Source organism: Acomys minous, assembly GCF_964271855.1.
Source record: "Acomys minous genome assembly, chromosome: 1".
NCBI lineage: Eukaryota > Metazoa > Chordata > Mammalia > Rodentia > Muridae > Acomys > Acomys minous.
In genome coordinates, this window is record NC_140483.1 from 32,889,753 (window position 1) to 32,917,327 (window position 27,575).

Below are 27,575 nucleotides of genomic sequence, written 5' to 3' on the forward strand. Positions count from 1 at the left end.
CCACTTCTTGTCCTTCTGTCAGGACTGTGCTCAGGGCCCAGTGTGTGTGAGGACTCCTCTCCTACAAACTTTTCTGTCAATAATTCTGAGACCTCCATGGCCCTTCTATATCATTGTGACACTTTGTCAGCTACAGGGCATCTGCTGACCCCTCATGGCTTCTTGAAAATTGCACCTTTCTCCTACTTATCATCAATCTCCTATCTTCCATAAACCTACCTGTCTTGGGTCTCTAGTTTCCAATCCTAGGTCCTGATCCCGGCCTTCATGAAGCCACCTCTCCCCAGCTCTTACACATACCAACATTACTGTAAATATTATCACTTCTCGCATCCAGGTACATTTTTATTACTTTGGTCCTTACCAGGCAGTCAGGACTTCCAATCCTTATGCGATTTTTTTCCCAAAAGGAAGAAGAAATGTGCCCACAGGGCAATGAGGAGGGTTGGTCCCATGTATCATGGTGGCAGCATGTGGGCCGACCAGGGAAGCCCTGTGATCAGATATCAGATATCTGAAATGAGCAGCCAGCATGCCCTAAACCATCTCTGCATTTGCTAATAAAAGACATTCATCTGGCTAATGTGTTTTTCTCAGTCTGCAAGGCATTTAGCTTCTTGTTTATTATTTACCTCACAAATTAAAATACATAAAATTGGTCACTTGGGCTCTTTATTGGCCAGGTTGCAAGGTTATTAAGTGAATTAAATATTATTGTGCTCACCAGTCAAAAGACATAAAACGAAATTTAGTTTTCAGCGGGCCATTTGTTACCCCAGTGCTAATATCTAAACAGTCTAAATTGAAAATGATTTTACACAATTGGCTAATTAATATGTTTATTTTATACCCCCCCCCCCTTTTTGGGGAGAAAACCAGAAAGGCAATAGCTGATTTGCTGATCTCTGCCTAGGTTGCCCCCTTGTCATCCTTGTGCTGTGGCCTCACCCACATCTCAGGCTCACATTCCATCTTCCTACCATGAAGGCTTCTTTTCCCTGTCCACTCAGCTTGTCATGTTCCAGGGGAGGGCACATGACCTGGCCCTCCTATCTTGGCTCATAACATATTACTACCCAAACTTCCTCCTCCATCAGAGATGGATTTCACTGTCTAGGATCCCTCTACCATAAGCCACCTTACTCCCACTCTTCTCCCAAATACCTTTTCCCTTTCTTTCTTTCTTTCTTTCTTTCTTTCTTTCTTTCTTTCTTTCTTTCTCGATTTATTTATTAACTACACAACGTTCTGCCTGCATGTGTGCCTGCATGCCAGAAGAGGGCACCAGAAATGTTGTGAGCCGCCACGTGGTTGCTGGGAATTGAACTCAGGACCTCAGGAAGAACAGGCAGTGCTTTTAACCTCTGGGCCATCTCTCCAGCCCCCAAATACATTTTCTTCATGCTCTTTTGTTTGTTTTTCAGGGGGTGAACTGGGAGCCATGGAAAGGACATGAGTTCTCCATTCCTTATGTGGAGCTGAAAATCCGCCCCTCTGGTTACAGCAGAGACCGGTTCTCTGGCAGGAAAAAGAGGTCCGTCGGAGGAAAGGCAAGGATGTTCTGAAAGCCTGTCTGAGCTGTCTTCACAGTAGAAAAGACAAGTTTGGGGTGGGGTGGGTGGTAGTGACTGGGGATCTGAAGTTTGAGGATGCTCATAGCCTCTGACTTCTTAGATTGCTGGGTACCCACAGTGCTAATGATGTCACCACACGTCAACTTTTAGAGGTTCCTTCCACATCACCTGCATGTTTGCCAGTCTCTACTGAGGGCTCCGAAAGCCAACAATATTGTAACTGAACAGTACATATGCATGGGACACAGTGTTGGAACCACAAGGTTTTTCAGCCCCATCTGTAATGGCAGATGTATTGGATTAGGGTAAAAAAAAAAAAAAACCCCGACTCTTCCACTAGATCACATTGGAAATCTTTAGAAATTGGTGGAGCTCTCTATATGCATCCAGTAACATAGATCTTTATAGTAGAGAACCAAAGTGAAGTTCTGATCCCTTGGGGGTCAGAGGTGAGGCTACTTGCTGTCTGCTGGTCCCCCTGATTTTTAAGGGAAAAGTAGAAATCTTAGTCCTTTTAAATTTCTTGTGTGATGAAGATTGAAGAGAATACGAAGGGGCCACAATATATTCATATTTAGTTAAGCTCTGACTAGTCTCTAGCATGCTGGAGATCAAAGCTCCCATTTTATTGCTAGCTATTTTAACCGCCCCCTTTACAGACATTTGCATAATCTCTTTCATAGATCTGCATATGCTGTAAATAAATTTACAGTCATTTAAATAATCTGTCTCTCTAAATAACTGGCACTCTTAGTCTTCCCTGACTCCCCCTCAGGCCCTTCAAGCCCTCAGCCTCCCCCCTTCCCTGCTCCCCACACTGGAAGCGTCCTCATGTCCTTCTTGAGTGTTTGGTATCATTTTTGGAAGGTTTTCTATAGCCAAGTCAGTGACCATTGGAGTAAATTAAATTCCTATTTGAGAAAACAAAAATAAACCATTTGATTTTTAAAAATTGCCTTGTGTTATTTTCTCCACTTAAATGCACTTCAATTCTAACTTTAACTTAAGTACAAGGGTAGGTGCAATTCGAGCATTATGCTGGGGTTGGGCTGGCTGTGGTCTCTTACCTGTGGGATGGAAAACCATGCTCTCTGGAACGCAGCAGAAGTGTGTGGGTAGAAAGGAAGGCCAGGGTTCTAGAAGCTGCACTTCCCTCCTCTGGTCCAGGGTGCACACGGCTGCTTAGCCTTCTCAGGTTTAACCTCTGCTCAGTGCCGAGCCATACACCGGAAATCACTTTTGTCAGTCTCTCAACTTCTCGCTTTCCCCACCCACAACCAGGCAAACGCATCTAGCGAGGCCACAGCAACAGTTAGTTCTGATAATTAATGAGAGGGCTAAATGAAGCTTACTTGGCATAGGGGCTAATCATTTAAAAAGGTGGGTGCACGCTGAGTCCAGAATCTAGTAAGCGGTGGCCTGCTAGGGAAACGGGTGAACAAGCCACCCAGTCTCGGCACTGAGGGAGCTCATGCGCTGTCATTTACTCACCCGCTCATTTATTTAACACTTACTGCTTAAGTCTTACATGTCCCAGGATTTGTTCTAAGTGCTGACCTTATCCAAATAAACACAACATTCACATATACACTTTGTTCTACATAGTCTGGGCAAAGGCTGACAACACACAAATTCTTCTTCTTCTCCATCAGTGGAGATCAATGGTAAATTAAAAAAAAAAATCTCTAGTGTTGGAGACTGACAATACAAAACAAGTCAGGTCAGAACTTCAAGAAGTGATTGCTGCAGAGGGGAGCCACAGAGGTGGTGATGATGATGGAGGTGGGAACTTCGAAGACGTCCCTGGAGGGAAGATATTTTCAGAGACAGGTTCTTTGAGTCTTGGTGGGGCTTTCGTTGGGGCTTAAGCCCTAGGTAACATCCTCCTCTATTTCGGGCCTCTCTGGAGAGCCTCCCAGCTCCACGTCCTCTCCGCAGACTCCCTGCCTCAGTGTTCGGTGCTTCTTTGCACAAATGAGAGCCCCATCTCTGCAAATCAGAGCCTCTGGGCTCATCACAGTCACTTCTAATCTTTTAGCAAGAAACTGCTTCCTTGACAAAGTGGCTTCCGTTCCCAGCACTGGCCTAGAGCCAGAGATGGATGACAGTAGCAACTCCCACAGTTTTCAGCAGGCTTCTTAAGTGTGCTTGAAGACCTTGCCTAGTCAATGTTCTATGGCTGGGAAGAGACACCACCGTGACAATAGCAACTCCTATAAAAGAAAGCATTTAATTGGGGCTGACTTACAGTTTCAGAGGTTTAGTCCATTATCATCACAGTGGGAAGCACGGCAGCACGCAGGCAGACATGGTGCTGAAGAGGAAGCAGACAGTTCTACATCCGGATCCACAGGCAGCAGGAAGAGAGAGTCACTGGGTCTGGCTTGGGCTTCTGAAACTTTAAAGCCCACCCCCAGTGACATAATTCCTCCAACAAAGCTACCCCTACTTCAACAAGGCCACACCTCCTAATCCTTCTCAAATAGTGCCACTCCCTGATGATATTTGAACCTATGGGGGGCCGTTCTTATTCAAACCATCATAGACAGATTGCTGGACTCCCTCCTCAGGTGTTATGACACATGACAACTGCTGCTAGGATTGGTGGCCTCTCTACGTAGTTCTGCTGTGAAAGTCACCCGTAGCCTTTGTTCTGGAGGAAGTTTCAATGGCAGCAGATTACACTGTGCCCATCTCAGTTGGCCCCAGGGTTTCTCCACTGCAGGCCACTGAAGTGACTTGTGTGGGAGATTGGAGCTGTTTGAGCATCCCTTTGCATACAGGCTCTTTGTTGCCATGGAGAAATCTTCCGTTGACCTTCAAAGGTTCTACTGTGATCAGGGAAGGAAATCTGGGAAGTTCATTTCTAAAGCAGACCTGCCCCCAACCTTCCTCCATGCCTCCCTTGCTTTTAACATGGCCAGCCCAGCAGTTCACTCCAGTAACTGGATATGGGCCTATGAACTGGGATCCTGGGTCGATCTCCTTTTCAGAGAGGCTCAAACACTTTTCTTAGAGCCAGGTTACAGGTCCTCAAAGTTTTGAAGCTTTAAGGAAGCCATCCTGTGCTTCAAGATGACCCAGAGTGAAGAGAGTTTTGAGAAATGGGGATACACTAGAAGCCAGGAGCACAGCATGTTCCAGAACTATCCTCCCGCAAAGTGTTGTCTATTCTGCGCATGCACAAGGTCGAGAGGACCAAGCCAACTGCTGGCCCCGATCAACTCTTAGAACTATGAGAAGACAGAATGGAAACAAATCAGGATGGTGGTGGCTTAAGAAAAAAGTGCATCACTAGGGGTGTGTGAGGCACTGTGTGTGTATGTGTGTATGTGTGTGTGTGTGTGTGTGTGTGTGTGTGTGTGTGCATGCACGTGCGTAATTCCATGCTGTAGTGATGGCATCGGGTCTAGAAAGACAGACTGAATCAATGAGGGGAGCAGCCAGACACCTGGGAGAGGAAGGCTGAGCGTGAGGGAGGTAAAGCTGTGTGAGGATCCCAGGGAGCCAACAGGAAGCACAGGTGGGACTCATTGCTGCAGCACTGCACTGGCCGTCACTTCACATTGCCAGGCAGAGCCGGCAGAAGCTTTGATGTACGTCCCTTTGCTCATGACCCCTCCAGAGAGTCCACTTCAGTGGGTCTTGGGTAAGTTCTATGCACCCGAGCTTTTCAAAGTTCCCCAGGGGACTCTAACATGGATCCAAGGCTAAGGGCCACTGTTCCCACACAAGCAGTTGGACAGTGGAGAGCGCTCAGAGGTTCTGAAACCCGGAAGTGACACGGCAGGCTTGTACTTTGGAAATATTAGTTTGGTGACAGGTTGCAGAAGGCAACATAGTGGAAAGTTTGAAAACTACTTAAAATTGTGTGTGTGTGTGTGTGTGTGTGTGTGTGTGTGTATGTGTGTTAACATGTGTGGGTATGTACATGTGTAGGTCAGAGGTTTACCCTCTGTTGGCTTCTTTGCACTTCATTTACTGAGATAGGCTCTCTTTCTGAACACAGAACTGACGGATTTGGCCAGTCTACCCCACCGGCTTGCTCTGCCTCCTGAGTGTAAGGATTTACTTCAGGTGTACCGCCACACCCGGCACGCATTTACCTCAAGACCTCACACCTGAGTAGTAATCGCCTCATCCACGGCACTATCTTGCAGTCCTCATGTTATATTTAATTGGCACATACTTATGGGGTAAAGTGCAATGTTTCAATATGCACACACAGTGTGAAGTGGTCAGGCCAGGGTGACTGGCATGTCCATCGCTTGAGACATTTATCATGTCTTAGCATTAAGAACATGCAAAATGCTCTCTACTAGGTACTTTGAAATACACAGGTAATCCTTGTCAGCCACAGGTACTCCGCTGTGATGCAGAATATCAGAAGCTATCCTTTCCACCTGATGGGTCTCTGTGCCCCTTAACCATCTGCAAGGGGGTGTGGCATTGGGAAGGGGGGGGGTGTCACAGACCAGCTCACAGCTGCTGTAATAGTTGAGGCAAGAGGCAATGCATCTCTTGATCTGTGTCAGAAAGAGATCTGTGAAATCAGCAGGATTTAAGGAGGACTGGCTTCAAAGGCCAGCCGGTGAACCACAGAGCTTGGAGATGTTTGTGCGTCACGGCTGCTTCCTCTGGAAATAGGTTGGCATTCATGCTTGTCAAGTGAGTTCGAACGCTCTTTTCTATAACTTACATTTATCATGGATTCAAGGATTACAAATGCTGGAAAATATTGCAGGAGAGAGTGTGTGTCGGGGTGGGGTGGGGGGGGCGTTGTGGAGGGAGAGAATCAAAGGAAAACACAGAAATGTAGGCAGTGACAGACAGACAGGCACGCATGCACGCATGCGCGCGCGCGCGCACACACACACACACACACACACACACACACACACACACACACACACACACACACACACTCTGCAGAGATTTTCAAAGAATTATGGTCAAGGAAGGAAAAAACAGGTGTGGCCTGTGCAAAGTGAGAACATGCAGACAAGAAGGCACACAAAGAACTAAAAGAAAAGATGGAGAAAAGCTGCTGATGAAACATAGTTAGTAGAAAAGGTCCCTCTCTTAAAAAACCTTAAGGGCCATTCACTACTTTAAACCTTTCACCAGGGACATGGAGAGGATCAATAGCATTGGTGTCAATGGGAGCCAGTCAATATGCTTGGAGCCTGCAGCCAGGGATAAGAGGACTGCTATACTCATTTTTGCCAGTAGATGGCAGTGTTGTCTTACCAGGTGCCTCTCAGTTCAAGTGAAACTTGCCTCCACAAATGGAGGGGTCCCCACTTTACATCCTTCTTGGGTAATGCTGTTTTAAGAGTTGGCCGTGGGGTCTAGTCCGGATCCAGCCTGCTTTCAGTGGTTGCTCAGGGACTGTTTTTCCTGAACTAACACAGCGGGTAAGCAAGCAGCCCCTGGAAGAGGTTGCCCAGTGAATCCTTGGCTCTGTTTACCTCCAACCTCTCTACTGTGTACTGGGCTGGGCAGTGGGTAGGAATTTCCAGGGGGTATTTCCCAACTCTGTGTTTCACAAGGTATTTCCCTTGTGAGTTGATTGTTTCTGTGGATGCTTTGAGTTCCAACTCCAGTGTTATATAGATTCCAGGTTAGCTCATAAAACCCTGCTCCTTATAGAAGACGAACTTCTATGTAATTATAAGGGCAAAGACAGCAAAGAATAGCTCTGAAGTCTGTAAAAAGCCTGAAATCTCCTTAAAAGCTGATGATAAAAATATTTATTTTAGAATTAAAAAAAATGTTTATGTGCAAAAGTGTTTTGTCTTTGTATATGTAAATGCACCACTGCATGCCTGGTGCCCATAGCAGCCAGAGGAGAATACTGGAGTTACAGATGGTTGTGTGCTGCTGTGTGGGGCTGGGCCCTCTGCAAGGTCAGCAAGTGCTCTTTACCACTGAGCCATCTCTCTAGACCAGCGTTATACATTTAAAGAAAATGAGTGAGTGCAGTTCTTCATTCTGGTGAATAAAAAGAGTGACATTTAATTAGGGGAAGCCAAGGAAGTGGGACATTTGGACACATACAGACTTATGACCAGACCCGCGAAGCTCCTGGAAGAAGAGCGTGGTCTCCGCCCCAAGCCTTCCGCACGCTGGCTCCTTTCCCTGGGGCCTCGTTTTCTTTACTTGTGAGGCAGGAATCAAACATAGTCATGGATGCTTCTTATGGGCTGCAAGGCGTTTGTTTCTTAAGGCTTTATAATGCCATTCAAAACTTCTGAATCTTCTTTTTCCTCAATAGGAGTAGATGAATAGCCAGTTCCAAGGCTGGTTTTTCTATCAATAGTCAAGAGGATTCTGATGGCCCATGACTGGGAGAAAGAGACAGGATAGTGACGTTCGAGGAGATCATGTGACTGTGGATAATTTGATGCCCCTCTCCGGAAGTTTCTCCCTTGGTTTCTAGAACACAAGCCATGATTTTTCTTCATTAATGACACTTAACTCGAGCACTTTTCCCAAACCCTGGCCAAGTGCTAAATGTTTTATGTACTTTTTTTTTTTCCGATTAATTTTTGAAGATGTCTTAATAGGAAGGCAACATCACAGGCATAAGTTCCATGACTGGTGAGACCTTGTGTGGGCATTGGGGTCTGGGCCATCCTAGTCCTGCGTCCTAGCCCACAGCGCGCAGGAACTCTTGTCCATTCTCCCAGGGGTGGCCTCCTTTCTCAGCTCACCCCAGTGCGACTCTTTGCTAGCTTGACCTGCTGTCAGCCTTGGTGCGTGTGTGTCCCTCTGAGAGAGCAATGGGCAAACTAAATTGTAATGGCCTGTTCTGTAGGCAAGTTGTGACCCCTCAGGACAGATTCTCTGGGATGGGGCTCAGTGGAATTGGCGCATAGTAAAAGCTAAAATATTTTCATGTGTACGCACTGCCTTTACTAAGTAAACAGTGGTACTTGTCCCTATGGGACTCTGAAGACATTTCAATAGGTTGAACTTAGGCCAGATACTGTAAGTTGTTCGAAGGGGTTTTTGTTACTGTTGTTGTTCAGTCTTGCATACCTGTGACTTTGAATTCAAGAGTAACCCTAAAGCCGAACGGCAAGCAGCCAGCAGGGTACTCCAGTGGGTGGGGAAGGCTAATGGATGATTGCATTGTGCAACTCTATCTTCACACTCCAGAGTGTGGGTGGGCCCGGGCAGGTGGAGCTGAGGGCTCTGCAAGGGAGTGGTGAGCTTGTGAAGTGCCTGGAAGGTGTGCTGAGGCCGCTGGGCGGCTCCTCCTCCTCATTGGAAAGGCCTGGAGGAATGACTTAGCAGGCTCTGCTCCTTGGTTGCCATGGGTGTGTGGTGAGGGGGGGAGGGAGAGGAGGAGCGGGGGGGTGGGTGGGGGGGGAGGAGGAGTGGGTGGGCAGAGGAGGGATGGGGGGGGTGGGGGGTAGACGGGGAAGCTCTGGAATCAACTGAAGCTGTGAAACAGCCTGCCTTGGGCAAGATAGCGAATTGTGCAGCTGTGCTGTGGGGTCCCCCTTAAAACAACGCAGCTGTTCACCAACTTTGGACTAGCTGCTCCTCCCACAAGATGCTAGCCTATGCCATCCGGGGTGGTGTTCCTAGCAACAGGGTGGCTATTGAGCACTTGAAATATGGCTGGCATAATTGAGCTTTGAACTTGTAATTTGATTTAATTTAATGAAGTAAGCCACATGTGGCTAATAGTACCAGATGGGGCCGTGCCGGGAGAGAATATTTCTTCCATCTTGCCTCCTCTGTTGGCCAGCACTCTGGTGGCATCTACTTTACCGTGAAGCTAAGCGTTGTTGAGAAAGGAACCAAGAGCTTCTATATCACTCATTTCCTGACTAGCGAAAAGCTGTGGTTAACTTAGGAAAAAGGTGTATATGCTTATATAAGCCCATGCACGGATTTATATGTATAGACACACGGATCTGTGACAGCTCGGCAGGGTTCTCCACTCTTTGTTTCATAGCAACAGATCAACCCAGAGATCTTGTTTTTTGCCTTTCTTTCTTTTTTTTAAGCTTTAATATTTTTTTTCCCTTTCCCATAAAAAGACACTGGTTGACTTCACTGGAAAAATATTTTCTAAGTGTCACCAGGGACTATCCGTATGCTTTTCTGCAGCCATCATGGCTCAGTTCAGCCTCCAAGGTTGCCTGCTCTGTACAAAAGGGAGAGATGCCACAGGCCTGGTTCTAGGAGGTCCTAGGAGGTTCTAGGAGGGCAGTGATCAGGCAGGGAGAGACTCTGCATCTGTTGTTTCTGTGTGAGAATAGTATCTCAGTGACAAGACAGTAAGCGACAAACTCCAACATGCAAGGATTTCAATTTCAAAATATTTATTTAAATAAAGTTTTATGTGTATTTAAATTTTACAGAAAAAAAAACACTTGACAGATACTGTACAACTTTGATCATTTATATATTCTTCTCGAAAAAGTGACTGTCCTGCCTTTACATTTTCCTGTTCTTTTTCCTCCTCAAAAGAAATCAAAAAGTCCATTGAACAATGGCTAAAGACCCTTCTGACTATATCTGAGTGTGATCAGGGTAGACCAGCGAGGAGGGACCCCTTCCCCAAGCCCAGCCCATGCCAGTCTAGAAGGCTTCTTCTTTATGAATCTTCTTTTTAAAATTTTAAATAGATTTATTTTATGTGTGCAAGTGTTTTGTCTACATGTATATATGTGTACAACGTGTGTGCCTGGTACCGGGTCATCTACAAAAGCAACAAGTGCTCTTAACTGATGAGCCTTTCCTCCAGCCCCTGGAAGTCTCATATGTTCCCCCTTACTTACTTACCCTCCCCAGATGGGTCACATAGACACAGGTCCTGAGCATCCCACCCCACCCCTTAACTATATCCATGGCAACTCTGAGATAGACTGAGGGGGAGAGAGGTGGAGAGTCATAAAGGAATGAACTGGCATGGTACAGGGGGAAGCAGCAGTAGGGGATGGATTGGGAAAGAACAAAACAGGGAGACTGGGCACCAAGCACAGTGGCTCTGGGTCTCAGCTCCCCAGCATCAATGTGAGGGCCCTATCGTATGATGAGCCCTGCACCATCCTAGGCTCTCTACAGGGGTTGTTAGATTGTGACAGGAAACGGTTTTCCAATCAGGGCTGGGACTCCTGGATTCCAGGGTATAGAAGCAACTGAGAGTTGACTTTCTGGGTGTTTTGTGACAGGGACTGGCTCAAGTGTGTTTGCCTAGAAAGCAGCAGGTACACTGTGCCTAGAGACAGAGGCCTTGTTATAGCAGCCAGTGGCAACTGACTGCTGTCTTAAGTCAAAGTGGCAGCCAGTTGTCACAGAAACCACGTAATTTGTCTGGTCCCTGATCCTGGCGATCCATCCTTGCAGACCATATCTGACACCCCATTTCTGCTGTCCTGCTTCACCTCTACCCCAAGTCTTCTGTCTTAGGGTGACTGAGAACTAGAGGGGAAAACACACCTGCTGGAAAGCAATTAGCAGAGAAGGGCATGAGGTAAGGGGAGATTTACCGTTCTGTCACACTCGGAGGACAGCCAGCTAACCCACAACAGCCAGCTAACCCACAACAGGATCCCCGTATGACAAGGGGACAGAGAATCAGAAAGTGTTGCTTTGGCCAAAGAGGCCTGTGGGTGGAAGGCCAGTGCCTAGTGATATCGAGCTCATGTAGGGTGAGAGAGAATGTGATCGCTTTGTCAGAAGACCCAGGTGTGAGAGCCACCACTAGATAGAAACCTTCCAAGGGCCCGGAGAGCAGAGAGAGCAGATCCTGAGTACCAGGTAGCCACAGTGAGCCGGGAGAACAGCTTTCCATTCGTACAGTCTCATCAAATTCAGGGCTTTTTTTTTCTTGCTGCTGTAATGTCATAATTTGGCTATGTCATTAATTAGGCAATGATTTGCCACTGTCTATAATGCTCTCCATGGGGAAAATATTTAGAGTGCTCCCCAGTAGATGTGCAAATGAGCTGTGAGAATATAATCCACTTCCAAGTTGGGACTTCTCTGGCTTCGTAACATGGCCATGATATAATCAAAGCGCCAGGCAACTTCCTTTCCTAGCCTTAGCCTGGGCAGCAAAGGCTCTCCTCCACTCAGAACCTGTCGTGTCCTCAGGTACCACAGGGCACGTATGTCAAGCAGCCCTGGTCTCAATACCTAACCTCATCTTTTGTAGCAGTTAGTGGGTGTGTTAAAGATTAGGTTACTCAAGGGGAAGTCATGAGGTATTACAAGTTTATCCTTAACGTCATTGTAGATCCATCCACAGTTATGCGTACCTACTGTGTACAAGACATTTGCCTGAGCATCAACATAAATAGCAACAAACATCTTTACAGTTTTACCTTTCTTTTAAACGATGGCTTCTACACCCCACCTGCATCACACCATGCACTGCTACAAACACAGGGGATTGCTTCCAAGTGTGTGTGTGTGTGTGTGTGTGTGTGTGTGTGTGTGTGTGTGTGTGTGTATGTATGTTTGTGTGTGCATGCACGTGCGCGTGCATACATGTGTATATGTGCATGTGCGTGTGTGCAAACGTATATGTGTATGTGTGCTGGTTTTGAGACTGGCTTGACTTAGGATGATCTTACTCACTGCCTTTCTGAAAACCCTTGGTCACACAGAACAGAGCTGGCTCATGTGGGGCGTGTTCTTGCCCTTTCTGTCTGCACGTACGTCACATGGGTACACAGCTGCAGTCCAATGAAGTGAATATGTGGGTTTCCGTAGCTTTCTAGTAGTCACTGCCAAGAGCTGTTCATCACTGCTTAGAAAAGGGCACCTTGCTGAGTAGTTATGGGGTAACGTCCCCGAGAGGTCTTGGGCCACATTAAACACCTGTCAGTGGTAATGAGGACCTTGTCGTGAGTTGCAAGCAAAGACCTTTGAATGTATTTGGAGCCATATGTTAAACTTTCAGGTACAGACAAAAGGTTGGAATCATATAGGAACTACTAGCTATGTCTGTATCAATATACACTAGGGTGGAGACTGTACCAGGTTCCTGGAATGTCCAAATGTATTTCCAGTAAAATGCTATGTAGGTATAGGAATAGGAAAGCACCCATCTCCAGCCTGAATGGTGAATAGACAGTGCACAGGGCCTCGCATGGGTATTTAATTGTGCAAATGTGCCTAAATCTGGACATGTATTCCCATAAGACATTTCTGCACGTATGTATATTTGAGCAAAGTACATATTAAATGACCATGCGATAAATAGAACATACTGTCCCTTGTACCTGTTGTCCAAATATAATACATACAATACACACAAAGTTGGACGCCATCTAAGATGCATGTATACATGTTTTCTGTGCTTCTGTTATAGAGTATACATGAGTCAGTGTAATACATGCTTGGGACAACAACGCAGAGCACGGTTATTGGACACATAGCTGCCAAGACAGTGTAAGAATTGTCCATATGCCCCCCGTCTACTGGGGGGCTCAGTCTGAAGTTTGTTCCTTGGTTGAGTCATCTGTGGGCATGAATGCATCACTTCAAAGGCTCCTCCCGAGTCTCTCTGGCTGGTGGGAGGCTCGGCTTGGAAGGGAGGACATTCTGCTTCCTTGTGCACTAGACAGGCAGGGATGGCCTCTTCTCCATTTGGAGGAGCTTGGGCTGAGCAGAGATCCAGAGGTCTTCATCTTTCTTCTTCTTCTTCTTTTTCTTTTTCTTTTTCTTCTTGTTCTGGTCTGGCTGTTGGCCGCTCTTGGGTGGCCGACTGCAGCAGCAGTGGCAACAGACGAAGAGGAGCGTGAGAGCCACCACCAGGGGCAGCCCCAGGACGACTGCCAGGCAGACAGTGTTGAAGATGCCCCTTTCATGTCTGGTGCGGATGGTTTCCCAGATCGAATCGAAGAAAGAACTGTTTCTCTCCATGGTGCTAGGCTAGGGTGGGGGCCAGAGGATCCCCGGGCTCCGCAGAACACGGTGTTAGCCACTTGGAATCGATTCCTCTTTCAGCTTCACATTTGGGCATGCCACCTGAGGAAAGCAAAATGGACAGTTCAAGAGAAATGTGGTAGTATTGGCTCATGATTTTTGCAGCGTCAGTGGGTTTATGCTTAGAAAGGGGAAGGGATCAACGGTTTGCAGAGTTTACTGAAATTGTATTAGCACCCAATAAACAAAGTGCATGCAATGAGCCAATAACCATTAACTCATCCTCATTATGTACACACATGATACTGGGCTTAGGATAGAAGAATTAGCATTAGGTCACAGCTGGTACACACCGGGTGCTCAGCAATTGTTGGATAAATTAATCAGTGTGGATGTCATGTGCTTTCTGACTAGTTCTTCCCCTGTACCCTATAAAATGACAATTTTCAATCTTTTCTCAATTATAGCTCACCTTGACAGGTGATGAACATGCGTTTCCCACATGGTAGCTCCATGTCTGACCCTCTAGGAACTCGGCTTATCATTTTTGATGCTTGCTAAAGCTTAAGTACAAGATGAGATGGCCTCTTCCTGGTTAGGAGGCCGTTGGTCCTCACCTTCCCACATCCCTGCCGCCCTCTTTGGGGCTTGCTCCTTTCCCAGTGCTCTATCTCCCTTTCTCCTTGCACCCTAGTCCTGTATCTGGTCCTTTCTGCTTTCTACCTTCTCCCCCTTTGTCATCCCACTTGCTGCTTCCAAACAAACATTCCCAGTGTCTTTCTTAGCTGCTTCTTTCTTCCTCAGGGAGGAGAAACCGAATATCTCCTTGGGAACTGATGCTTGGAAGCAGGCATGGGGTCCCTATTCTGAGTGCAGTGGACAAGATTGGGGGAAGGGGGACATATTCCTATTTCTCTTCTGTCCCTGCCCCCCTGCCCTGCTGCCCATCTCCCCATCCATATCTTAAGGATTCATCCTTAGATGTAAAGTCTCAGAGGCTCCTATGGATTCCAGAATCCAAAGGCCTTTGTGTTCAGAGACGACTTTGGGAACAGACATGATTTAGAGGAATTTAAGAAACCCGTTGCTGTGTAACACATTGTCCTGGGCCTGAATATCAAGAGCAAGTGATTTTTCCTGCTGGAGACTTCTGGCTAGCCCTTTCACTTAAAGGTGACAAATATGAGGACCAGAGTGATGAAACAGGAAGTCTGAGGCTGCATGGAGCTGTAGTGCACACCCAGAGTTTTGGATAATGGAAGTAGCTTTCTCCCAAGGATGCTGGCAATCAGACAGTGAGAATACAGTTTACTTGGTACTTTGCTGGTCAACAAGGTCTCCATATGTGACCCAGGCTAGGCTTGAACTTAACAATCATCCAATCACAGACTCCTAAGTGTTTAGGGATTTTGCCTTTTAAGTGAACAATAGGATGGTGCTGTGCACAGCATGTATCCTGGGGTAAGAGTTCCAGATTAGTTCAAGTTTAATCCTGTTGCTTGGAGGTTAAAGACGTGCTGCAGACACAGTGGTAGGTTACATGGTGCCCTATAGGTCTAAGTCCTTGAACAACACGCTCTATAATTGTCCCATATACTCAGCGGCCATATGCCCCTCTCAGCTCCACCTGGCCTAGTATGCTGACATTTGGCCCCAATCCCAATGGTATTATTTGCAGTCTTTGCAATTGCACAGATTGGCACCTATTACTGTGCCCCTTGGCCCCCAGGAACTAAAGTAATGCTATAAAAGTACAATGACGGCTTTAGCTTATGTTTCTAAAACACTTAACGTATGCCAGGCACCACTCTAGGAACCTTCCCCCTATTAATTCACCTCACAGCCACTGAGTCAGTTTTGCCTTATGCAGCAGGTGCTGTTGTTCTCCGCTCTCCATCCCTTAGCTGGAGATGGAAGAACAAGTCACGAGATGCATGAGTGGCAGAGCTGGACTTACTCATTCTGGGGATTTTTGGCTCCAGATCTCCACGAGTAAAGTGTTCACAGGCATTGCTCTGGGCCTCCTAGCCCTTTGTATGGAATTAACCCATTTTTGGCAAGCAGCCCAGGCTTTGCAGAATCTCACAACCTAGGACTTGAGAATTTGTCCTAGTCTACTGGAGAGCAGTCTGCAAAGCGATTGTCCCATTGTGAGACATTTCCCAAAAGAAACACAGAAAAAAACAAAAAACAAAAAACAAAAAACCAAAAAAACAAAAAAACAAAAGCCAAAACCAAACCAAAACAAAAAGAAATGCAACTTCATCGTCAGTGCAGGTTTTACAGAAAGGCCAAGCCTAAACTAAAATGAAACATGCAACCAAGTCGAGTACACTCTAAGAGGTCATGTCCTGTCGCTGAGGCGTTGCCTGGGCCCCTGGAAGTGCTGGGGACATCCCTTGACAGGAATTTGCTGCACTCCATGCCCATTTCAAGATTCCAGGCTTTCTGGAGTGAAAGTCACCATTGTTGCCATAACTGCACAGGACCCAGCCCCATACATAAGGACTTTTCCTCCTCTGCTTTTCCCAACTTTTGGTCATTCGGGACGTGTACACCAGCACCACACTTACTCCTAAGCTGTTCTACATCAGGAAGTCCTGGGCTCTGCAGGCAGGAGGAGGGTATCAGGATGCTAAGCCCCTGGAGAACATTAGGGCAGTTTTCAGCCACGTAAGGATTCTTTTAAAGATAAATAGGATTTTGACTGAGATCTTTCGGTGAAAATGTTTAACCATCTCAGGCGGGGCAATGTCTAGAACACACAGGGAAGAACAGGCTGCCTTCTGAGGAACGTGGAGCTCAGGGTGGAAGGAGAGGAAAGGGGAAGGTGAGAAAGGACGGAAGGCGATGGCTAGGCTAGAGCTGGGCCCTATGTGGGAGCTTTGTAACAGTCTCTACGATCCGAGCTGGCATTTAGGAGAAGGTGACAGATCTGAAAAGCTCTGGGAAATATTGTAAGAGAAGCCCCAAACATTTATTGGACATTTGATTTGTGCCAGGGTGTGTGCCAGGCATAAGGGGATTCAGCAATGGACGACAAAGTTATAATTTCTGACACCAGCTTTTGGAGTCCAGGGCAATTATTATTGAAGGACTGTGTCATAGAAGGACAAATATAATAAGCAAATTCCAACTTAGATTGCTTAGTTGGCTGAAATAGAGGCACGCATTTGAATTGTGTGTTTATCACAGTGTCCCAGGCTCTCCTTCCCTCCCACCTTTGTCTTAAACATGTCCACCCTGTGGCACCTAAAATAGCCCTTTGAATAAATAGATTTCTTTTCAACTAAAGCTAAGTCAATAATTCACTTTTGCATTCTTAAAAGTACTTATTAGAGTCAGCTCTTCACACAGCCAGAAAGAGGACTCATTAACATTTGGGAACCCAGTCTGGGGAAAATTCGATTAAAAAGTATTCTTTATATATTTTTTTTAATCTAAGAATTCTTGCCTAGGCTCCCTAGGTTACTTGCTGAGCTCTGCTAATCTATAGCGTTTCATTAGTATTTATGAGCTTTGAGTTATTAGCATTTTCAGGAAACAATCAAATATCTCCTCAGTGGTATGAATGAAAAGTTAGGGCTTCCATGGGATAGTGTGCAAAAATAAAGTCACCGTCGGGCCAAAGGATCACAAGAGCCAATCCTTTTGTTGCTGTCAAGTATTGCTGACATAGAAATGGCATTCATCTATTCTTGAAAAGGGAAGAATAGGTGTCAATCAATCTTTGCGGTTGTGTTTGTGGTTGTGGGTTTGAAAGAAAGAATGGGGAAAGTTACCTTCAGCTCCCCAGAAACAAAATATTATTGATCTCTACAATCCTCTGTAGTATCTAACTGGGGAATGATCCACTCAGTCACTGTTGTTTCTTCACAAGCCTCTGTCTGCCCGAGGATGAGGCAATGGAGTAGAACTGTGGTACTAGACCCAGAAGACCCGGGTTTGAGCCTTAGGTGACTCTGTATGGCCATGGCAAGTTACTGAACCTCAACTGTAAAGTGGAGCTAATATGCATCTATATGATGTTGTAAGGATCAAAATGGCCCAGTCTATTTTGTGCACTTTGTAAACTGTAAAATATGCAAACATGACCCATAAAATAGGTTATCTCCGTAAGAACAGGTTCATTCTGTTCATTTTGCTTCCCATCCCTTACCTCCAAGCCCAGCCCTCATCACCAGCTGGGGTGATGGTGGTGCATGACTTTAATCCCAGCACTCAGGAGGCAGAGGCAGGTGGATCTCTGTGAGCTCAAGGCCAGCCTGATCTACAGAGAGAGTTCCAGGACAGGACAACCAAGGCTACACAGAGAAACCCTGAAGAAAACCACCACCACCACCACCACCACCACCACCACCACCACCACCACCACCACCCCAAAAGCTTGTCCTCAGGGGAAGTCTTTCAGTTCATTTCCAACTCATGCCTGGTATTGGAGTTTTTGTTAGGTAGCCTTTGGCTCTTTGAGGGAGCCAGATGGGAAAATTTCATTTAGACTATATACACATATTTTTATAGACTTGTGAGTATTGTAGGGTTTTTAAAATATAGATTGTTACTAGTATGATTCATTATAACTTTTCCAGCCATTGTTACTGTTATTATTTTACTTTCCTTCTATATTTATCTTTCTCCACATTCCTAATTAACCCCTCCCCCATTTTTCTCTTCTTCACCATCTGATAACTTCTACCTTCCTATTCCCTTCTTTATTGACCCCATATTCCCACCCCAGAAATGGCCCACTTTTAACTTTCCTTGTTTCTGCAGTTACTCTGAACTGTGTATTCACATCAGAAGACTTGGAGCCTCAGAGAAGAGAGGACATGTGTCTTTCTGTGCCTGGGTTACCTCATTCATTATGATATTGTCCAGGTCTAGCCATTGTCTGTAAAGGTCATGCTTTACTTTTCTTTACAGCTGAGTAGGTCTCCGTATGCATGACAGTACCAAAAGGAGCTCCTGAAGGAGGGAGGCAGCCCAGTCAACAGCCAAGGAGGGAGTCAGCCCAACCAATAGCCAAGGAGGGAGGCAGCCCAACCAACAGCTAAGGAGGGAGGCAGCCCAACCAATAGCCAAGGAGGGAGTCAGCCCAACCAACAGCCAAGGAGGGAGTCAGCCCAACCAATAGCCAAGGAGGGAGGCAGCCCAACCAACAGCTAAGGAGGGAGGCAGCCCAACCAATAGCCAAGGAGGGAGTCAGCCCAACCAACAGCCAAGGATGGAGGCAGCCCAACCAATAGCTGTATCCAGCTAGGATTCCTATGAACCATAACCATAATTGGAATGATGTATGCTAACATGCGCGGCCGGCATGTTAACCCTCAGGGTGCAGCAGTAGCACACATACCTTGGTGGTAACCAACAGTTTGCTAAACTGGACTTAAGACCCACACAACAGGAGGGAACCCTCGCTAACTACTCAGTGCTAGTGAAGTCATGGATCTTGGAGGAGAACCTACAACTGCTACTCTACTAAACTAGCATGATCCTTAACAGAAGAGTTAATGACCTAATAGCCTTAGATGGGCTGAGAAACACTGGGAAGGAAATTTGACATCTATGGGCTGTCTGGATCTGGGAAGCTCCTGATAAGGGAGTCCAAAGGATGGTGTGGCATCCTAAATTTAGGAACTCGCTTTTCTCCAGAAAAACATCCCCTCCTGATAAGGCCAACACACTAGCCTTCCTTGGTAATTCTCATTTTGAGATTTCAGGGGAACTGACTTAAAGATGGGATCTTCAATTCCCAAAGGCCTGTTTTCTAAAACCCCAACCCCCTGCTCCATGTGCACCGAGGGACACTACCAAGGACAGACTGGTGTCCTTCAACGTTCTGGTTAAAGAACAACTTGCTTCGGGAGAGGTTTTATTCTTTTTTTATTTCCACATCATTTCAGTTAGTCCCTATTCAACACTAACTACATTAGAATCCGTTGTCCTTATAACCACAGAGAAGCATAGTCTTCACCCCTCATGACACACACACACACACACACACACACACACACACACACACACAGACACTCTGTTCTTTGCAACAGGTAAAGACCATTACAGAAAACCACAACCAATCAAAATGCAGAGTTGTGAGCCCAGTTCCAATGGCTACATCTACAATACAAGTCCTATAAGGAAGGCCCAGGGATCATTATGGAAGGGGCGGGGGGGGGGGGAAGGTTGTGAAAACCAGAGGATCAGGGAGTTTGCAGTGAGACTGTGTCTTTAGGAATGGTGGAAGCTACACTCATAAAGTCTCACCAACATAAGCCTAAACGTGAACTGAACAGGGACAACAATAGCCATGCTAAAGTGGATGAGGGAAAGATGTACACAAAGAACCTGCAGACAACCAAGAGATGCTAAGAGCAGGAGACATAATCTTCTCCAGGGACGAGCTGACCAATGAGTTATTCAATACCAAATGGTCTGCCCCCAAAACATACATACAAATAACATTACACAGACTGAGCGGGTTGTACTTAAGTATTTCTGAGTATATATATATACGTGTGTGTGTGTGTGTGTGTGTGTGTGTGTGTGTCTGTGTGTAACAACAATTAATGAAAAAAGAGGCCATGAATTTGAAAGAGAGCAAGGAGCTGTATCTGGGAGGGTTTGGAGGGAAGAAAGGGAAGGGTGAAATGATGTGATTATAATCTCAAAAATGAAAACAAAATTACCAAAAAAAAAAGGCCTTAGCCCCATCAAATGAAAGCAGTTTCATGAGTAGCCTTCCTGCTTGCAGGCAACCTGCATAGAATGAAACCTATGGCTTTCATTCTAGACTCTGGCATCCACAGACAGGAGAGAGAAAGGTACCTGAGGACCACCTATGGTGTTTAGAGGGCTACTGAGCTCATAGGTGAAGCCTCGGGAGACTGACTGGCTGTTTGCAGGCCCAAGTCTTGCCACTAGGCTTTGGGACCCACGAGAGTGAGTACACAGGCACGACTCATTCTCCAGAGAGGGTGAGTCGAGTCTCTGAGAGCCAAAAGCTGCTGCAGGGCTGTGCTTAGGCTGGGGCTTGCTGTGCGAGCCTTGGGGTTTTAGGCAGGGATGAGCTATAATGGATGTGTACTCTGTAACGAAGCTGCCACCCAGGTGTGGGAAAACAGACTGGAGAGGCGAAGGTGAGGAGGCCCCTTCAGTTGTTTGGAGGGAATGGCGTCAGTACAGGGGATGATGGCGGTGGAGAGAGGGTGGGCACAAGGCCTAGCTCACATGTTCTCCGGATGTGAGTAGGAGAACTTGCAAGACATGAGGAAGTGTTCCTGGGTGCTACTGTTTTTTTTAGCTCTGGTCTCCTATGAGCAGTCTGAATGGGTGGTGTGTGTGTGTGTGCGTGTGTGAATATGCACTTTATTTTATCCACAAGAAGACTCTCATTGAGTAGTTCCTGACTACCATCATCTCTAACACCTTATACCACCCTGGCTGCCCAAACCTCACCTCAGCTCCCAAAGCACCCACCTTGCAACATCCTTGTGGTTATGACAATGCACAGTTTACACACCAAGCCTCCGTTGCTGTGAGGGCATAGAGTGGAGCCTTAGCCATTGGATATTGATGCTGCTGGTATGGGTTGTAGTTTCATTACAGCTCTTGCTCTGTTAACCTGTGATGCACAGGCACCCTCTAATGCATGTGGGAACTGCATTGTACGAAGCCTGCTGGATCATGGCAAATAATCTGCTCACAGAACATCATATTTGCTACTAAAACCCAGCCCTGGAACTTATAAAAGTAAACACATTTCCCCAATTTATTTAACTAATTTCAATAAAAGCTGAAGGCTTATTCTTGTCCTAAAGCCTACATATATATGACTAGAAATTGATCGTCGAAAGAAAATCGATAATATTTTCCTCCAGCATCAATGTTGCAATTATTGTTACAATTTTGAGCAAAAATACAAATAGATTGTCAATATTGAAATGTTTAAGGTACCTAGAGTTCTTAAAAGTAACCAAATGTTACTTTACTATAATGGGTTTTTCTGGATTAGGGGAGCCTTGAGATAGGCCACCAGGTGAGATTCCTGTAGTTTGTTAGTGTGAGGTCTGGAGTCTATTGCGCTGGAGGTCAGCCACTAGCAACTGGCCCAGTCAGGACCAGACCCAGGACTTCCTTCCTCTCAGCTCACTTTCTTGGTAGGCTTCCTCCAAAGAAGTCCTTAAAAATGGGCACTTAGATGGTATATTATAAAGACGCACACACCATGCTGCCTTCTGGATGCGGGCCAGAAGACCTTGTAGCCCCTTTATATCTCTAGGAGCCACGGGACTGATACTCACATGGCCAAGGAAGGACTGCAAGAGCCCGGCCGGGGACCACAGAGATGAACATGTCTCTGAATAAGTATGGGGCAGATCTCAAACGTTGATCAATATCCCTTTGTTGTGGGAAGCCAATGAATTCAGTATTCTTTTTCTTCCCTTAGCTGTTAGCGCATCCCAACCAACATAGCTGATGAACAAGCTCATACAGATACTGCTTATAACACACTGCGGGGAGCTCTACATGGCTGCTTGGTAGCTACTTTGACCCAAGAATGGGTCACCACAGTGCCTTCGAGTAGTGGTGCTGAGACCAGAGATCCTGCTCTTAACTACTGGCTCTTCCTCTCACTAAGTGTGCCACATGGTAGTGCTCTCTCTCTCTCTCTCTCTCTCTCTCTCTCTCTCTCTCTCTCTCTCTCTCTCTCTTCAGTTCTCTCACTTGTAAGACAGAACTGATGGTGGCAGAGTCTTGTTAGAAATAACTGCATCAGTCTGTAGAGTTTCTCAGAGTCTAGCTAGGCAAAAAGTATCATCATTTGACCTTGAACAAAAAGGCTTGCTGGCTAAAGTAAACAGCCCTTGTCTCCATAGCTAATGATGATTTTGTTTGCCGTTTAAAATTTTAGCCTGTTACTGATTTAATAACTTTGATGTGCAAGGCTGTAAAAGAGACACTCTTCCTCTCTAGAGTTTTCCTGGAGCATGGAGGCTCTTTCTAAATAACTCACTGTTGTTTCTCTAACCAATGAGTCCAGAAACATGAATAGACATCACTTAGAGGCAGAACTATATTGCTTCATCCTCTTTCCATACACCTCGCCTGGCTGGGTGGAGTGGTACCCAAGTCTGCTTTGTCTTCTCCATGTGAAACTATTGTTCATCTCCTCTTCCTCTCCTCTTTTCCTTCTGCCAGATTATTTAATGAGTTGCTCGTCCATGCCAATTTGCATCCTAGGCACTGCTCATGGACTCACTAACAAGAGAGACATGGGCAAAGCAACGTATTCTCTACACGGAGAAGACAGTAGACAAGTGGGCAGAGAAAGAAACCCAAATGTGTTCTCACGTCTATAAATGAAATGATTACAGTGGCCTCTGCAGAGGTGACTTGAGGGACAACAAGGACCTTCAGGAGGCAGAAGCAGTAAGGGTGGGGCTCTTTGGCCGGGGGTGGGGGGGAAGAACAGGGGTGTCCAGGAATGAGGGAGGCAGCACACTTGCCAAAGGTGAGGATCAGGGTTGAAGCAGGGCTTAGTGAGTGAGCACAAGCCCTGTGGGTGGGGAGAGAAATGGCAGGGAAAAGGTTCGGGGACAAAGGGGTGTGCCCTCTTCGACCCATAGCTGTTGAATTCATCCAAGTGCTCAAATCAGCCTCGGTCTCCAACTTTTTCTTCCTTTAATCCCCCTAGACTCTAAATGTAATTGTACCTACTGCTTGGCCCATGTGATGTGTAAATCACAACTCCTTAGTATGAAGGGCCAGTCCCCTTTGACCTGCTCCCCTCATTATCCCGGCCTCATCTACCCCTTACTGTCATCCCCCCGTTTGTCACTAAGTTCCCAAATCACTCCTGGCTTTCCCCCATCGCCATGATTTTCAGTGTTTCATCTGCTCCCAAGAAGGTGAGACCCGTCTTCTCTCCATCCTCTCCTCAGGAGGACTCCTGCTAATTCAGCCCCGCCCTCACCTGAGCTAGGACTCCAGATCTCCTGTCCCCAATGAGCTGATTGCTTTTCCTTCTGAGTTTGCATGGAGGCCGTCACACACCACAGCCCCAACCTCACTGCATTCTAATTGTGTTTTTTTTTTTTTTGGAAAACAATTACAAGAATTCAGAAAAATAGGAAGGGTTCTATAAGTCTCAAACGCTCTTGCATTTGTTGACTTGTTTTTCATACTCACTTCAGGGCCCTCCTAGCAGAGGTCTCACTCCCTAGTCTGACCTAAAGATGTAGCTTTGTGGCTATCATATAATAGGTGATAGTGAATATTTGACATGTGAATGACGTCATCATCTGGATTCTAGCTTCAAAATACCTTTCAAATGCATCCGCATCCACATCTGCATCCGCACCCGCTTCACTTCCTAGGCTAGATGACTGTTCCCTTTAGTTGGGTCACTGCAGCCACCTCCTTACCAGTCTTCCTGCTTCCACTTTTCCCTTGCTGTGTTTGCTCTGCCCACGTGACCAGGCCATGCTGCTCCCAACCCTAACTTATGCTCCATGGTGCCCCATCACACATAGTGTAGAAGGTATCCACAACTTACCCCCATCGTTCCCCTTCTGCCTCCATCATCTGGCCTCTGTTTGACATCATCTAGTGCCTGCCTTCATCATATGTACCCTGCAGACATTATTTGGTCCCTGTCTCCATCATCCAGCCCTGTTTCTCTCTCGGACATTGTATTGCATTCTTTTCTGTTTTATTCACTGTGTCTTATCCCAGGACTTTCTACCTGCTCAAAACATTTTTCTTTTAAATCTCTTTGCTTGGTTGATGTAATCTCAGAGCTTGATAAAAACACTTTATAACATTCAGGTCTTCTCCTGCCATCTTGTCTCAATGCCTTTGCCATATGGCTCACTTTGAAATTCCTTGTCCGCTCTGATTCCCCCCTTCTTCTTTTTTCTCTTCTTCCTCTTCCTCCTCTTTCTCCTCCTCTTCTTCCTCCTCTTTATTTTCTTCTTCCTCACCATCTTCCTCTTCTTCCTCTTTCTCCTCCTCCTTTCTTCTTCTTCTTCTTCTTCTTCTTCTTCTTCTTCTTCTTCTTCTTCTTCTTTCTCTCTCTCTCTCTCTCTCTCTCTCTCTCTCTCTCTCATTCTTTTCTTCCTTTTCTCTTCTCATCCTTAACTGTATGATTTCCTGCTTGTGGAGATGGACATGTTTAATGCCCATATTTCTTCTCTGCAATAAAAGCCACATGAGAACAGGGCCTTTTGCCTGGCTGTTCTGTCCGAATGCCCAGATTTCAGCAGGTAGCTACATATAAACGAATGAAGTTAAAACCCAGGAGTCCTGAAAGAATGAACCTGACTGGACACAAGTCAGTCAGTCATTCAGGTGGCCGGGGGAAAGGGAGAATGGCGGGAATAAACGGTGAGCCCCGATCACAGCTCAGGCTGAACTCTGATGATAATTGCCCACCCATTTAGCACTGTCCAGGCAGATCCTCCAGCCACAAAACTCATTTGAGAGGAAAATAATGACCATGAAAATCCCATTATCAGGAAAGCAGTAGGGAGTGGTGTATGTTTTTATCAGCTCCTAAATAATCACCTACCTTCCATGTGCTCAGTTACAAAGAGCCCATTGTAGCCAGGACTTCCAGATAGCGAGGGATCCTTTCCTAATTACTATATGCTCTATTTCAGGTTCAGCAGAAAAGAAAATTAAAAAGCTCTATTTCACTTCAGGTTCAAATGAGTCAATCTCTCAATCAATCAGGTATTAATTAAGCCACACTAGGACATACAGGGAAAGTCAGAGCGAGCCTCTTCTTGAGGATGATACCAGGGAAAATAATTAGCGGATGATTTAGGAACAAAGAAAAGAGTTTAAAATGGGTTTTATTTGGACTTTCTTTGATTTTTCTATTATGAAAAAAACCCGAAGGTCTTGGCTCTCCAATTCCTTGATTCTCCTTTATTTCTCACTGTCTTGTTTCCTTCCCTTTCCTGTCTCATCCTAACTGTATTATCTCTAAAGGGTTCATTCAACAGACCCCGAGCGCAGCTCATCCTTCTTGCTTGAGAAGCACGTCTCTGATTCCCTAAAACGTCCAGCTGTGCTCATGTGGTGAGCACAGCATCTCTAGCTCCTAGCAAGCCATAAGGAGGACGTCTCCTAACTTTTCTTATAAGCCAGGAAATGTGTAGCGAGGGGCTTTGTCTCTTTTACCAACATGGTAGAGGGTCTGGGAGCATCCACACCCACGCTTTGTGAACACATTTTCCCTCTGGCACCCGGCTTAGAGGACAGGGTGGGGTGCTTAGCCAGTGAGCCTGCAGCATTTGGCTCTGAGTATGTCATAGTGCCTGGCGGAATGTGGACTGACAGCATCTTCTGAGTGACTACCGAGAGGACACATTTCATGGTGAAAGGAGTCGGATGACGTGCAAAGCATGTACTACACTTCACACAGCGGGTGCCTTAAAATCACCGTGAAGAATACAAAGCAGCACAGTATTCTACAACATCTTTTTTTTTTTTTAACTAACAAATCATTTTGTTCTGACTTCTGTTTGATCGGGGTTTCCCTGAACTGGTTTAGAGGATGCATTAACCAGCTCCCGGGAAACCAGGGCAGGTGCAGTTGGCTCCTGTCTGTTATCTTGCTGCCTTTCTTCCCATCCATCCCTTATTCCGTTCCCTCTCTCAGCCCTCCTAGCCTCCGGGATTGAATTCCGTGTTGGCTTGTTTTGTGCATCACTATCAGTCTTTCTCTTCTTGGTTTCAGCTAGACTACTCACTTGTTTTCATTTGACCTGGCACTTAACTTAGATACTTCCAAAGGCCAAAGCCTCCAAATAGAGGGTTGGCAAATGTCTTAGGACCTCAGAGAACAGGTGATCTGTTGAATCAAAGGCCACCGTTGGCTGAGTTCTTGCCAAGTACAATGCTTTCCCACCTCTGTGTGTGTGTATGTGTTACCAAGCCTTTATGTTAAGGTTTGATCCAGCAACTCAAGGTAATTCTTTTTATCTCCCTTGAGGAAACTAAGGTCATCAGAGATTTTAAAATATTTCGAAGGCCATCGAGCTACCAAAGGATAAAATGAGGCTCAATCTAATGCCAGCAGAAGGCAAAGGCTCTGTCGTAGCTGCTCTTTGATCCTCACTCTCAGGACGCCAAGGGCTTCAGTTTCTGGACCTGTTTCATTAGGATGATGGGTTCTTGCCCAGTAATTGTCTGAAACAGGTGAGAACTCACACATGTGCCACATCCTATGGAAAAAACCCAAATGGTATGTATAGTGTGGTTTTAAAGAGCTCATATTTTCAATATTTTTAAATTTATGTATATGGGTGTTTGCCTGAAAATCTGTGTGCCATATAATACAGTACCCACAGAGGCCAGGAGAGGGCATCAGATGCCTTGGAATAGGAGCCACAGGTGGTTGTGAGCCACCTGATGTAGGTGCTAGGCACTGAACTTAGGTTCATCCTCTGCAAAAGAAGCAAGAGCTCCTAACTCCTGCACCATCTCTCTAGCCTGAACCAGCAGGGGGAACCTGGATTTGATCCAGGGACCTTTCTAATGCTCTCTCCCTGAGCTATAGCTCCTGAGGAGATTGAATTTTAAGAAGACCACACATGGCAGAAGGGAAGTGCAATACAACACCACATGTACAAGAAGGTGACAGGCCTTTAAGGCACGAGACTCTATGATAGACATAATGCCTACTTGCATTCCAAGAGTTATACCCAACACACCTACACCTTATTATTATGACAATTAATCACTCACTATTTGTTTTCACTTATATAAAATCCTCAGTTTTTAGCTAGTCTTAATATTGAACTGTACTAAGGGCCACACTCTGTAGAACTTGAAAAGGGCCAGAATTCTCTCTGATCCCTGTTTTATCTAGTCCTATTCACTACCTGGTCTCTGGAGGCATTAAAAGCTTGCAACCTGAATTATAAAATTCCAGGAGCCAGGACCACATTCCATATTCTCTGTGCTATCCTCTCTGTAGAGAGAGAGGCACACAGCAGCTGGGAAATACAGATGACTACAAAAGGCCAGCCTGCCTCAGCAACAGTCACCTCCTCATGAGCAGAGCTTGGTCTCTGGTTAATCAGAGGAAGGATA

At 46.0% G+C, this 27,575-nt stretch overlaps 2 protein-coding genes across 3 annotated transcripts in view; one reads left to right on the forward strand and one right to left on the reverse strand.

Moving 5' to 3' along the window:
* Positions 1-2,526, forward strand: part of TNN (tenascin N) — a 69,586-nt gene extending 67,060 nt beyond the window's left edge. For both annotated transcript variants that reach the window (XM_084800088.1, XM_084800089.1), the window contains one exon: positions 1,425-2,526. In XM_084800088.1, coding sequence (XP_084656214.1) covers positions 1,425-1,565 — 141 coding nt within the window. In that variant the 3' untranslated portion in view covers positions 1,566-2,526. The remainder of the gene's footprint in view (positions 1-1,424) is intronic.
* A 10,285-nt stretch (positions 2,527-12,811) lies between these two features.
* The window catches only part of KIAA0040, a 31,938-nt gene continuing 17,174 nt past the window's right edge, over positions 12,812-27,575 (reverse strand). The window contains exon 2 of the mRNA XM_084794628.1: positions 12,812-13,574. Within this exon, the coding sequence (XP_084650754.1) occupies positions 13,164-13,469 (306 nt within the window). The 5' untranslated portion in view covers positions 13,470-13,574 and the 3' untranslated portion in view covers positions 12,812-13,163. The remainder of the gene's footprint in view (positions 13,575-27,575) is intronic.